Source organism: Asparagus officinalis, chromosome 10 (assembly GCF_001876935.1).
Source record: "Asparagus officinalis chromosome 10, Aspof.V1, whole genome shotgun sequence".
NCBI lineage: Eukaryota > Viridiplantae > Streptophyta > Magnoliopsida > Asparagales > Asparagaceae > Asparagus > Asparagus officinalis.
This window is the reverse complement of record NC_033803.1, coordinates 70,079,931-70,094,109: the sequence shown is the minus strand read 5'-3', so window position 1 is coordinate 70,094,109 and position 14,179 is coordinate 70,079,931. Positions and strand designations below refer to the sequence as shown.

The following is a 14,179-nucleotide window of genomic DNA, read 5'->3' as shown; positions in this document are numbered from 1 at the left end:
CAACTGAAGCTTAGCATTTATTATGAAAATAAATCCAAATCACTAGCTATATTTTCATGGATAAATTTAAGTCCTTCCATTTTATTCTCCAAGCAAACCATTCTTTTAAGCTCCCTACAGGCTGAATCAAGCACAAGAGTTTTTGAAGTCATCAGCACTAGAATTACCACTTAAGCAGGAATTTACAATTTTTATGGTTGACGACTTCATGGTAGTAGTCATTTTCTCTTTCATGACTCTCAATTACCCACAAAACAAGGAAATTTGAAATTCTACCATCATTATTTCACCAGAATTGATAGATCACATAGAAAAACTTCCAATTTTTGTCTTAAAAAAAACCTCCCAGTTTAAAATAAAGATAAATGTAGATACTTCAACATGAGGAGATTCATTGCCTTATAGCTTCCTTTACAATACAAACAAAAGATCTTCGAAACCATTCAGGTTCTGATAGAGATCACAAAACATGTACGTACAATTTACGTCACTCACATTGGATTCTGAGAACTCGAGAACTGAACTTTAAAGGTAGGTTCTGATGAACTAACCAATTCAATTTGACAAGTATCACCTTGTTGAAGCTTGTTTGCCGTAGCGAAATCCTCCCAGCCACCGATGAAGCCTATGAATTCAAAGCTTTCATGGTAGAGAACTGGCCACAGTCTCATGGATGGATCTTGAAGAACAACAACTTTCCTTAGACATCTCTTTCTTAAGGGACAAGCTGGTAATTTTTCAGGCAAAAGCTGCAAGGAAAATAACGATCGTCATAAAAATCATGTAATTAAGATAAGAACAGTAGTATTGTTGTTTTGCACTTACTACCCTGTAAGTTTCATTGCTGCAGACAGAATCCCTGGTTTTTTTTTTTTTTTAACGCTACCACCCTTGGTGAAATCTTGGCAGATATTGCCCTTGGGTGAAATTTGTGAGTCTTGAGGGAAAATGAGAGAAAAAGTTTTAAGCAGGAGGTCTATCTGCAACCATGAAACTACAGGGCTAGTAAGTTCAAAACAACACTACTGAAGGGGTCTATGTGAAATTAACCAAATTCAATTATGTCAAAGAATTATCTTGCATGTTCCGGAACTTGGATTATAATCCACAAGTGGATTATAATCTAGAATGTTTGGTAAATTTAGTGGATTATAATCCATTTCCAGTAGTAGAGAGTATCGTAAATTGGTGGAATCATAAGGGGTATAATTGTTATCAAAATGACCAAAAAGGATGTGGGCTTGGTGATGAGTTATTAAATGAGGCCTTGGATTTTGTGAAATCATAAGGGGTGTAGTTGTGTTTTTACTTGTTCAAATCTCAACAAATTTTTTGGTGGAGTATAAGCCGAAATAAGCTACTTGCCAAACATCTCAAGGTTACTTATATAAGCCACAAAAGCGACTTGACCATTTGCCAAACATGCTCTTATCTGCTCTAAACTTCAGAATTTATGGTGGATGATTTCTCATGTCTATGTGACTATCAAGGTATAACTTACAAAATATAGCAGTAGAAGAAATCTATCTTCTATTAGGAAATCAAGAAAACCAATAATGTTCTCATTCCATATCTAAAACAACAGAAAAAAATTCCCAAGAAAATGGATGTAAAATTTCTCGTAATTCTTAATCATTTATTGTGAATGATGCTGATAAGTATTAATTACTATTAAAGAAATCTTGAATATTCTACAAAGTTGCAAATAATTGAGGAGTCACTCACAAGCCAAGTCTGAGAAATCAGAGAAACCGTAATGCTGAAATCAGTATTTTTTACGGTCGTAGAATCAATTGGATCCATTTCTTTAGCTTTAACAACCTCTGAAGCCTCTCCTTTTGAGCAGGGACTGACCTTCTTATCATCCAATTCTGGGAATTCACCAGCAAGTAATAAAAAAAACATCAGGTTATAAACAGTACTAAATATCCTGATTTCAGAATGCAAGCCTCATTTTTTTTCCTAACAATGTAGCGGATCAAGAAATGGAAAGAAATTTCTCAAAAAAATTAAAACATTAGCTAGCCTTTAGCTCTATTGTTGCAAATAAACCCCGAGTGAAATTTTTTTGACTCCTTCACCCTCAAGGAAAATGCTTTTTTTTTTGACGAATATACCTCCTGAGGATAAAAGAAGTAGAAAAAAAAAATCACTAAGGGGCTGTTTGGTTGTTGTTGGTAAAGTTGTGTTTTTATGACATAACTTGGAAAGTTGTTGTCCACCTCATCAATTTCACTTTTATACTTTTCTTTGTTTGTTTTTTATTCCATTGGAATCATAAAACACTTGTTTGGTTTGCAAAATAAAACTTTAATTGTTTGTTTGGAAAGTGTAAAAAGTGATCCCTATTCAAATGATCATATTGGTTGGAATTATTTTTTATTATTTTTTCCTAACTTCAATGTTAGCTTTCTCCTAAAATCATGTCTTTTTTTCATGAAATCACTTTACAAGCCACATCAGCATATGAAATCACTTTACAATATTTTCACAACTACAAACAAACAATTGAAAGTGATGAAAGCTGACATTGGGACCCACTTTTTTTATACTTTACATCCTTTTACATGGTAAAAACATACAACCAAACAGCCCCTAAGGGGGTCCATCTAGGACAATATAACTGAGGGTTTCTATCTCAATTGAGCAATAGTACAAGGGGTCTGCTCGCAATTAACCCTACTTATAAATCAAACCAGACTATCTCTCTCTAGGATAAGTTAATTTCTGCAATCGTAGTATGTAATAATTTTTCCTTTCTGATATGGTAAGAAGAAAATAGATAGCAAAATGTATGGATAATCTCAAAAAAAAAAATTAATTGAACGTACTAACCCAACTTTCCTTCAGATTGATTGTCATTAATAATCCCCTCAAGCAATAGCGGGAGATCGTCTTGGTCATTATCTTTGCAATTCAATATCGGAGAGCATGATGGTGCTTCGATGCCATTTTCATGTAGAGATGAACCTTTACTTGTTACTTCTTCTTTCTCAGCACCCAAAGCTTTACAATCCTCTTTTGGAGCCAATAAGCTAATCGTAGCATCACTCTTCACTTCAACTTCATCCTTAGAATCCTCATTACCAAACTCTTTGGATACAATTCGATTCTCATCCTCATCCTCATTAGCAAACTCCTGTGGAGCTTCATTTTCAGATTTTTCAATACTATTAGGCTCTGAACTATCATCTCCTTTGGGTTTCCCCTTTTCAATCTGATCTTTCATAAATACATTATTCTCTTGTGAGAATTCCACAACGGATAATTTTTCCTTAGAGAGAGGAGATGTGACTATTGCCCAGTCGTCAATCTCGGTTCTCATTTCATCCTTATTATTATTATCCAATGTTGAAACAATTTTGGGTCTTCTGGAAACAAGTTTGGGTCTTTTGAGGCTATTACACTGATCAGCTAATTTTTTCTCATTTGCCTTTGTATCTCGAAAACTCGTATTTATCACAGAACAGTTTTTCTCTAAACCCGAATCTTCTTTCATATCCTTGGTACATTCTACTTCCATTGCTTGCTTATTCATTGACGTTTTCCCTTCGTTTGATGCTTTATGAGACCAAGAAAACCCTGGAGGTATTTTGAATATCTCTTGCTCGCATTCTGCCTCCTTGCGCACATTCGACGATTTTCTCTCAGTAGCATACAAGCATCTCCTGGTTGTCCTTTTATCAACAATCAGATTTTTCTTTCTATTTTCGATATTATTTTCTGCTGATTTTTTCACCCATCTGTTAGATCCATCTTTAGTAAGTTTTTCCATAACTTTATCATCATCAGACAAGACTATGGGAGAATTTCTGCCAGCATCTTCATCGGAAGCATTATGATTTCTTTCTGAAGCTTCACAATTTGTCTTAGCTTTACTTAGAGGCGAAATATTAGGGGAAGCTTCATTCTTACTCTCTTTCCTTTTTCGTTTGTTGTTATTTCCTTCTCCTTTGAACTGAAATCTCTCAGAGCCACTAGTGCCATAAATTTGGACAGTGAATTGAGATATACCGATGTGCTTAAAAATAACAATTTCTCCCAAAGATATTGAATGATCCAATATAAAATCATGCCATCCTTGTTTAAAGATCAGAGAACCATCTTTTGTCGCGCTTAATTTTACTATTGAACGGTTTCCAGCAGAATCTTCAAGATAAATTTTCTTGTTAATGAGGCCTTGTAAAGTTCGAGCAAAAGTTGGTGGAATGAACTGCAAATATAGAGGCAGGTAGAAAAGAAAAGAGTTAGGAGAATGAAAAGTATAATGGCAATGCAGAACAAGCTCAAATATTTGAACTCTCATAACATAGTTATATCTTAATCAACCATTTACTGTAGAATATAAAATAATTCAAATCACAATAAATGTAGCAGACTGCAAAGGAGCCTAGATGCAACGCCAAGATTGTAGCAATTCAAAATAAACACCATTAATTCGTGGAGTCTGCCCTTTTTCAAAAACAAGATGGTGGTGCTTCATGAATATTGTCCTTAAATTAATGAACATTTTTAAATTTACGCTATTTGCAGGGAAGAAATGCAAGCAGGTTCTACAAGATGGGATTTTGGAGTTAGATAAAAGTATCCAGAAGAACTCCAAGTGCATGATATCATGTAATAAATACTCAAACAATATGTGTCATCACAAAAAAAAAAAAAAAATACAAGTCCATCCTTAGTGTTATATGCAATGAGTAAATGTGAAGATTGTGTGGATTATCAGTTTAGTTCTACATTAATCTTATCTATATGTGCCTATGCACATCATATCAAATTAAAGCATAGGGCACAATCATTAGTCACAGTAAGCTAATTGACACTAAAAATTTATAATCATGTTGACAAATAAACTGAGGGAGGAAGCACAAAAAAGGTAACAAATTAAAGGGTTTAGCAGTGAAAGAAGTGAAAAACCATGCACACTTGTCTGAATACACAAGTAAATCATAAAAAGTTACAATTTTTACTTATGGGTCCCTTGATTTACCCAAGATGGCCTCAATTGATCCCCCAAAAGCAACCATAAAACTAAAAATTTCCATCAAGATTACAACTTTTCAAACAACCACAGCCCACAATCTCACACCCCACATTTTACAGGGGAAAAAAAATAGCATAAATTCCATACCAAGGCTTCTCCAAAATCACCAATCATGATCTTGAAGAAAGAGGGGACCGCAGAAACTTTTGAAGAAAATGAGGAACTGGGTTTTTCCCCATGAGCCCTCAAGCATTTCTTAATGCATTTCTTGCATGCTCTCTGCATCTTTGAGCTAGCAGCTCAGACAATTAAAGGGTTCTTTCTTTCTTTTTCCTTCTTTAAATGTTTACATTTTGAGCTCTGCAGGGATCCCCTAGAACAGTGCAACCCACGTTTTGTCCATTTTGTGCAGTCACTTCTCTATTCTTGGTCACTTCAGGTATTCCACTTGCCTTGATTCTGCTGCTGCACCCTCCATCTCTCAATGAGATTTTAATAGTGTATCTTATTCTAAAAAGAAAGATATTTCTTATTCTTAATGTATTAAATGCACATAGAACCTAGTACTGCCTCTATTTGTGCTAATTATAAGATAACTTCCTTAAAGTTTGATATTGACAAGCCTGCTCTTTTTAGAGTAAATATCATACCATTAAAGATTTGTGGCAGATAGACCCCCTGTAAATTTGCACTCTGTCCCTCCTTTCCTCATTTGATAGCTTCATCTTCTCCACAATCCTCGCTGAAAATAAGCTACATTCCAAAGAACAGGCACATGAACGGAGGGTGACAGTGGCAACCAACACAATTGCGGGGGTTGTATTTGTCAATATCAAACTTAAATAATGCTAAGCGGATGATGTGATAATGCAGAAGGTCTGCGTAGACTATTTTTAATATTATATAGTTTTTTAGTTTTTTTTTTTTAACTAGGAAATGAAATTGAAGATGAGATAAATAAGTATATGATGCTTTTATTTGTTAATATTAAATATGAATTTATGATGCTTTTATTTTTCTAATCTTTATTAACACTTCTTGATTAAGTTATAATTATCAGTGATAAGAATACTAATGATGATACGAGTAATGTTGTTAGTCACTGATTTTTATGATAAAAATTTGGATTAATTTGTTAACCATTGCCCTAAGGACAGTGGTTAGCAAAAAACGATTAGACAACATTAATACTACTAAATAGATATTACAATGTCATTGATTATATATCATTAGCGTCGATTACATTCGTACTGTACTATAAATAAAATAATAACTAATAGTGAAAGTGAGACAACAATTAGTATCCTAAATTTTTAAGGATACAATCACTTATTCATTAGTATCACTATTTTATTGTTCGTAATACACTGAATGAATATTATTAAAAATAATATTATTCAATTTATTAATATCCATTCAATGTTACTACCAACAATATGTAGGGATTTTTAGATCTCGGCAAAACCCTGAAAAGCAACTAAACGCAGCAAATAGAATCACACAAAATTTAACGTGGAAAACCCTTAACGGGAAAAACCACGGGATTAAAATCAATCCACTATTACCTTTAAATTACAATCTTTTGCACGGACAAAGACCGCCAAACCCCCTCTCTCTCTACACTTCTTAGTTTTTTTTCTTCAACAATAGAAGAATATATATAGGGAAACCAAAACTTTATCTCTAGCCTAACTTCTTAATTAGAATAAGATTTAAACTCCTAATCATGATAAAAGCTAAACTCCTAATCGTGATAGATCTCTAACCCTATCTAATTCTCATGAATTTATACGAAGAATTAAAAGCACTATTGTTTGTAGGAAAATTGAAGAAAAAAAATAGAGAATTGAATTTGTATGATTCTCTCTAACAGACTTAGAAAAAAGAAATCTCTCAATATAATTTCTCTCTAACAGACTTAGAAAAAAAATTACAATATTCTTGTATCGGATTCCCAATTTTCAAAAGAGAGAATGATCGGCGGAGACCATTCCCTTTGTTTAACCTGGGTTCTTTTTGGTGTTGATGGAATGCCTCGCTCGATATTTGTGTCGAGTTTTCTTTCCGTTGATGATCCGAACGCTTCACCTCGTAGAACGTTGGCTTCGCCTCTTGACTCGAAGTCTTGGATGAACTTGTGTGGCAAGTTTGAAACTCTTAACGAGTTAGGGAACTCTGAGCGAGTTATAACTCTATGGAAGAATTGATTGATTTAACCGAAAATCGGTTTATAAGCCAAGTGTAGGTAATAAAAATTGCCTGAATTCCTAACAAAGAAGCTCAAAACTGACAAAAACGCTAATATCTCTCAAACCGTAAGGAATTTGGCGAAACGGATAAAAGCAAATCAAACCCATTGGGGTTGATTTGGTCGGCTCTGTCTCGTCGAGATAGTCGATTTTCATATATAATTCGTCCAATTCCGACTTATGGTTTGAAAGTTATGACCCGTTCTTCGTAGCATGTTCTGAAGTTCACCTGTAAGACTGGCTTCGCCTGAACTGATTGAAGCTCGCCTGACAGCTTCGCCTATAAGGTTTGTCATGCAACGAGGCTCAACATCAAAAGATGAGGTTCGTCACGCAGCGAAGCTCAACATCAAAAAAACAAGGTTCGGAGTTCGTCGTTGGATACGAGGTTCGAAACTCGTCATTGGAAACGAAGTTCGAAACTCGTCATTGGATACGAGGTTCGAAACTCGTCACTAGAAACGAAGCTCGAAGCTCGTCATTGGATACGAGGTTCAGAGCTCATCATTAAAAATAAAGTTTGGAGTTTGTTGTAAGATATGAAGTTCGGAGTTCGTCGTTGAATATCATCAGACTTAAAGCTCGTTAGTAAAAATGAGGCTCGCTACGTAGTTAGAACTTAGCTATCGAAGACAAAATTCATTGGTGAATACAAAGCTCGTCAGACGAGATCAGTGAAGATAATTCGTTATACTACGAAGTTGATCCTAGAAGACGAACTTCGCTGCATATTGAGGCTCGTTCAAGCAGATAAACTTCTCCATACAGTGAGGCTCGTTGTCCGCAGGCGATCCATTTGCAACGGTTTAAAAACTTAGTCATCCACGTGGGCTAAGCTTCAGGAGCACATTTCGCCCCACTAACTGACGTGGGCTGAATTGAATGAGGCAGTTGTGCGCTCTACCCACAATTTTAGTAAGTTTGTTACGTGCTGAAACCCTATAAATAACCATGAGCGGCTATGAAAAAGGACTTTGGAGAGACTAGATTCAGAGAGAGACCTTGGACCCTTGATCTTTCGCTGCTACGCAAAAGAAGATCATCGACCGATCATCAGAAGCTTTTGTGATCTTGTTCTGATTGTCAACGGGAAGTAATCTCGACGTGAGCATCGAGAAAAATATCCTTTCGCCACCAAGAGCCCACTTTTAAACAAAAGAAAAGCTGAATCAATCTTCTCTTCATCTGTAATCGAAGGAGTGTGAGTAATTGTAAGAGATTCATACTAAGCGATCGAACCCACTTCTTAAAACAAGAGAATCAATCAAACTTTATTTTTTTTACCCTACACCATGGTTAAAGATCCGAAGCTCCAAGCTCTCTGTTGTCGACGAAGATGATCTCCAAGAGCCTCCAAATCTGAAGATCTTCAAAAAAGATCTGCTTAAGAGAGTGTTGATCACTCTTTTTATAATTTTTTTGATGTAAAAAGTCGATGTAATTGGAGATCCCGAACTCGGTTGAGTTTTCTACCATTTATAGGGATTAAGTAGTGTAACCGCCCCCTTAATTCGCTCCTAAGTTGGGGAGTGATCCCTTTAAATCGTGAAAAACAATTTTGAAACTGTTCAGCTCGTGAAAAACGATTTTACTTTGTCGTTTGGCAGGTCTAACGATATTCGTCAATCTGTCAAACACGGATTGCCGAGGTTCAGATATACAGCAGTGATATTCCGAAAGAACTGTAGAAATAAGCCGCTCACATTGGCAGGCATGAGCTGCCTGTTGTGTAGGTCTCCTTCGTGACAATAGTTCACGCAAATCAGAGACTTGGGAAGAATCTTGTGAGGTCGAAGATGGAACCCCTTGTCCTTGAGTGGGTAGAACTAATTCTTGTTGGGCATGAATTTTGAATCCATGTCGGCTCTTTTGAACTCGGCGGACCACATCGTGTTCTTGAGAAGAAACGCGAGGGTTACGTTTTGTTTGAACGCACGCTTGTGGTGTGCGTTTGATTGATGGAACAGACCTCTGAGGGTCTTGTCTTGCTTGAACGCACGCTTGTGGTGTGCATTTGATTGATGAAACAGACCCCTGAGGGTCTTTTTTTAGTTGAACGCACACATGTGGTGTGTGTTTGGTTGGTTGAACGTGCCTTTGGGGGTCACGTTTTGCTTTTGAGGCACACCCCTGAGATGTGCGTCCAGGTTGAACAACGCAGCCCTAAGGGTCGCGTTTAAGTTAGATTACACGATGCTTATAATCGGGCTCGTTACCATGAAGTGTGCATTCTGGAGCAGAAACGCAGAGTTCGGGCAGAGGCTCAAAAACGCAGTCTTCGCGTTGGGTGAGAGATTGGTTGTTCCGCAAGTGCGCTCGCCGTATGGATCTTCTCCTTCGTCGAGCGGTGTTTTTCTTGGCTTGCTTTGACGCCTTGGCTGTAACGTCGTCAGCGTTGATTGGATTTTCCTCCGTCATAGGCCTCTTATGACCTACGACACGCTGTGTTGATGCGGGTGTGGAGTCTTCAACTCGTTGAACGAGTTTGGAATTTTGGCCAAAGGAGAGGACTTCCTTTGACATCTCAGTAGTAGTTAAGACCTCCTTGGAGATCTTGCGGGTGTTGCGCCTAGCCTTAGGGCTAAGCGATCCAGAGGAGAGGTCCTCCTCCTACTTGGCTTGGTCGAACTCTACAATGAGAGTTTCGACGGTCGTTCTAGTGAGGTGGACGTCGGATTACGCCACAACTTCCTCGTCAGAGAAACTAGTCCCCAGCGGAGTCACCATCTTTTGTTTGTGGGAAAATTTGCAGTAAAAGAAACGAAAAAATTTGATTTGTATTCCTTTAATCTCAGTTACAATTGGATTTTCTGATTACAAAAGAGAGGAGAAAGAATTTAATTCTTCCTTTTGTTTAAAACTGGGTTCTTCTTGGTAGCGATAGAGTGCCTCCTTCGAGTGCTTGCGTAGAATTTTCTCTCCGTTGATGATCCGACCGTCTTGTCTCACGGGAACAGTTAACTTATATGGTAAGTTTGATTAAGAACTCTCTTAAGAGTTTAAGAACTCAGAACGAGTTAAAAACTCTTAAAAGAGTTGTTGAAACCGAATAATCGGTTAAAGAGCCAAATAGATTCCTTTGTTGTTGAAGAATCCTTCGAGATTTGATTCTCTAACTGCCGAGCAGTTCCTTGGTCTTCAGCAATCTCCCCTCTTCGCCCAAGAATTCAACCTTATACGGTTTTCTTGATCTCCAAATCTCCAACCCCTTACTCGGTTGAGTAATGTGGTTATTTATAGGGGGATAAGGGGTGTAACCAACCCCTAAATCCGCTCCTAAGTGGGCGAAATCCCTCAAAACGTGGGATAAACAGTTTTGAGGCCGTTCAGCTTGAGTTTGAACAAGTCAAACGCCTAAATTGGCGTTCTGGATCTTAACTCTGCGTCTTAGACTTGAGACGCAGAGTTGGGTGTGTAGACGTTAAAAATTACCTATAGGTCCCCCCACATGACTCGAGACAAAGAGAAGACGATGAACGTCGCTATCCGAGTCACAGAAGCTTAATCGATATTGACAAGCACATGAAGTGAGTCAACGAATCATGCGAAGCAACGGAACTTCGGAATAACGAGGATACGAACTGATCGGGAGCCCAGTGTCGCTTACAAAAGGCGAAACACCACTCGTATCCTAGTTTAATCCACAATGGTCTAATCATCGGAGCTTATAGATCTCCTCGCTGGCTTTCCAACATACTTTGAATCATTCAAATTCGAGTTCGGATGAAGAAGTTACGGTGGAAACGGACAAGTGTGCAAAACGATGCGTCTCAGCCTGAGTTGAGACACCCCAAGGTGTCTCGGCCCAACCGAGACACCCAAGGGTTTCTTGGCTCATACCGAGACACCCAAGGGTGTCTCGGCCTCGCTGAGACACCCAAAGGTGTCCGTAGCCCTAAAAAAGGGGGTTTTCGCTGTTTTTGCAGTTTTGAACCGCCTGGATTCCCCGGAGCCTATAAATACAGCCCTAGGGCCTTTATTTTTTTAGATCTGAAATTCTCGAGCGTTGGCAAAGCCCTGCCGGATTGAGGACTGAAGGTGCACGAATTTCAGAGAGGAGGAGGAGAGATTGGATTGAGTTCATCAGCATAAAGAAGAGGAGCCCGTCAGATCTACAGTTCTCGTGTTCGTCCCTTAAGATTACCCTGTTGTGGTGATCTTAAGAAGAGCAATTATCTCGCTGTTGCTGAGATAAGCGCTACGGTTTCTTGATTCCTTCGCGAATCAACGAAGCTCTGCCTAATTTTTCAGTAATCAGATCTGATCAGCGATGGTCTACAGATATCAACGTCCCCGTCACAGGCCAAGATCCCACGCAAGCAGCGGACGATAAACACCCGTTGTGTTTGTTTGAAGAGAGTTGTATTTCTTTTATTTTATTTTCATTGTGTAAGAAAGTCTTATAAAAAGACTAATTTTACTTTGAATCTGTAATCGATAAACGTGTAATAGATTCAGTAATAAAGATATCAACTTTCACCGCAAACATCAAGCACTGAAGTTCGCCAGCACGAACAAAGCTCGCATGCATGCTTGACTCGCCAGCACGAGTCAAGTCCACTCGAACGCTAAAGTTCGCCAGCACTAACAAAGCTCGTTTGCATGCTTGACTCGCCAGCATGAGTCAAGTCCACTCAAGCAATACAAGTGAGAGGAATGACATCTCTCAACAATATATGGTCACATCCCATGATTAAAGGGAGTGATCATGCTGTCTCTTCCCTATTTAAGAGCCCCTCCTGGCTACATGAAAGGGGTTCGGTTAGGTTGGTTTTTCGGCTGATTAGCAAGAAAGTCTTATAAAAAGACTAATTTTACTTTGAATCTGTAATCGATAAACGTGTAATAGATTCAGCATGAAGAAATTAACTTTCACCGCAAACAGGGTGCTTGCTGGGAATTGAAAACGCAAGGGCTATTTACGTTTTTTTGGGTCTTAACTCTGCGCCTCAGACTTGGGACGCAGAGTTGGGTATTTGCGGATGATTGAAACGCACAGGCCGCTTGCGTTCTGGGTTTTAACTCTGTGCCGCAGAGTTGAGTGTCTGCTGAAGAACGCACAGGCCGTTTGCATGTTGGGTCTTAACTCTGCGTCTTAGATTTGAGACGCAGAGTTGGGTGTCTGCTGAAGAACGCACAGGCTATGTGCATTTTGAGTTGAGAAGCGCAGAGGTAGACTTTGCGTTTGGGAGAGGTTGTTGACTTGTAACCTCGTCTATTACAACATCGCGAAGACTAATGCTCATTGATCTTTGCTTTAGCTGTTATGGGGTATGAAAGTCGTTAGGTTGTAACTCTCACAGTTGGTTGTGAAGGCTACTGAATAGAGTTTTCATCAGTTGTCGGAAGTGTCGTTGAATTGTAACTCTTCTCAATCTATGTGAAAAGTCTTCCGTTTGCAGCTTTCATTTGTTGACATAAAAGTCATCTGATTGTAACTTTCGTTGTTAAATCTTGATGGGGATCAACTATCTATTGTGATTTTTAAATAGCCTACAGACCATTAGAGGTGAGGAGAACCATACTCCATCCCTTAAATTATGGGGAGTGGGTGTACCCACTCCCTTAAATTGTGGGAAGTGATCATTCCCATGCTGGGTATAGTCATGAGGATAATCACTCCCTTAAATCAAGGGATTTGACTGCTCTCATGCTTCAAGTGGGTGGCTGACAGGCTAGGCGAGATGGCATGGCTGTGCAGGCGAGCTTGTGCAGGCGAGGCTGGATCATGTAGGCGAGCTTCAAGCTGTCAGGCGAGCTTGCCTTCAGGCGAGCCTGGATCATGCAGGCAATCTTCAAGCTGTTAGGCGAGCTCTGCGGGCTAGGGTGTGCAGGCGAACTTGCCTTGGGACGAGCTTGGATCATGCAGGCAAGCTTCAAGCTGTCAGGCGAGCCCAATAAGATCGTCAGGCGAGCTCCCAGCTGTCGGGCGAGCTTGCCTTGTGCAGGCGAGCTTGGGTCGTGCAGGCGAGATCCCAACTGTCAGTCGAGCTTGCCTTGTGCAGGTGAGCTTCAAATATGCAGGCGAGCTTGGTAGGCGAGGCTGTGCAAGGGAGCTTGGTCGGCGAGGCTGTGCAGGCGATCCAACCTCATTCAAGCGAGCTTAAAGCTTGAAGCCTTCAGGCGAGCTAAACTCCTTTGCAGGCAGGGTTGCACTTCAGGCGAGCTCCAGAACATGCTACGAAGAACATGTCATAACTTTCAAACCGTAACTCGGAATTAGATGAATTATATATGAAAATCGACTATCTCGACGAGACGGAACCGACCAAACCTACCCTATAGGGTTTGGTTTGCTCCTGTCCGTTTCGCCAAATTCCTTCCGGTTTGAGAGATATCAACATTTTTCTCCTTTTTTGCTATTTCGGACGAGGTTTTAGTAGTCTTGTTCTGAACTTCTCTGATTAAAGGCAATTTTTATTGCCTACACCATTTTGTTTTAATTATCCTGAAGAGAAGATCCACATTAATCAAGTTTTTAATTATTTCAATTAGCAAAAATTAAATAAAAATGTAGCAGGTGGCCCATCAATCATAGGCGCGCGCCACCCGACCCGAACCCAGCCCAGCCCGGTCGGCATGCGCGTGTGGTATAGAACATAACCTTTGTTTTCTTCTAGGCATAAGAGAGAAGGGAAAGGCTTATAAACACCCTTTCTTCCTATTCCTCACCAAATTTGATTAAATTAATTAAATTAATTCAAAATGAATAAAAGCACTACATAGAGCAGGTATATATTGCATCATATAACATGCGAAGCCTTCTAGACTGACAAATAATTAATGTTTGTTTTTCTCAATCCAAACTATAATTGTCGCTATTTCAATACTTTATTTCAAAGACATAAAAAGATGTCAAAAGTTACAAGAAAGTCAAGATTCATGAGCACAATTTGATGTCCCACGAACTGAAACAACTGATGACGTATTTAAATGCAGTACAAAA

General features: G+C 38.9%; 1 protein-coding gene across 1 annotated transcript; it reads right to left on the bottom strand.

Annotated features, from left to right (window-relative positions):
* Positions 381–5,270, bottom strand: LOC109825747 (B3 domain-containing protein Os01g0905400-like). Its single transcript, XM_020392635.1, has 4 exons — positions 5,132–5,270; positions 2,836–4,213; positions 1,726–1,871; positions 381–749 (listed from the first exon to the last, which is right to left on the bottom strand). The coding sequence occupies exons 1-4, from the start codon at positions 5,267–5,269 to the stop codon at positions 492–494; spliced, it is 1,920 nt and encodes a 639-aa protein (XP_020248224.1). The 5' UTR covers position 5,270; the 3' UTR covers positions 381–491.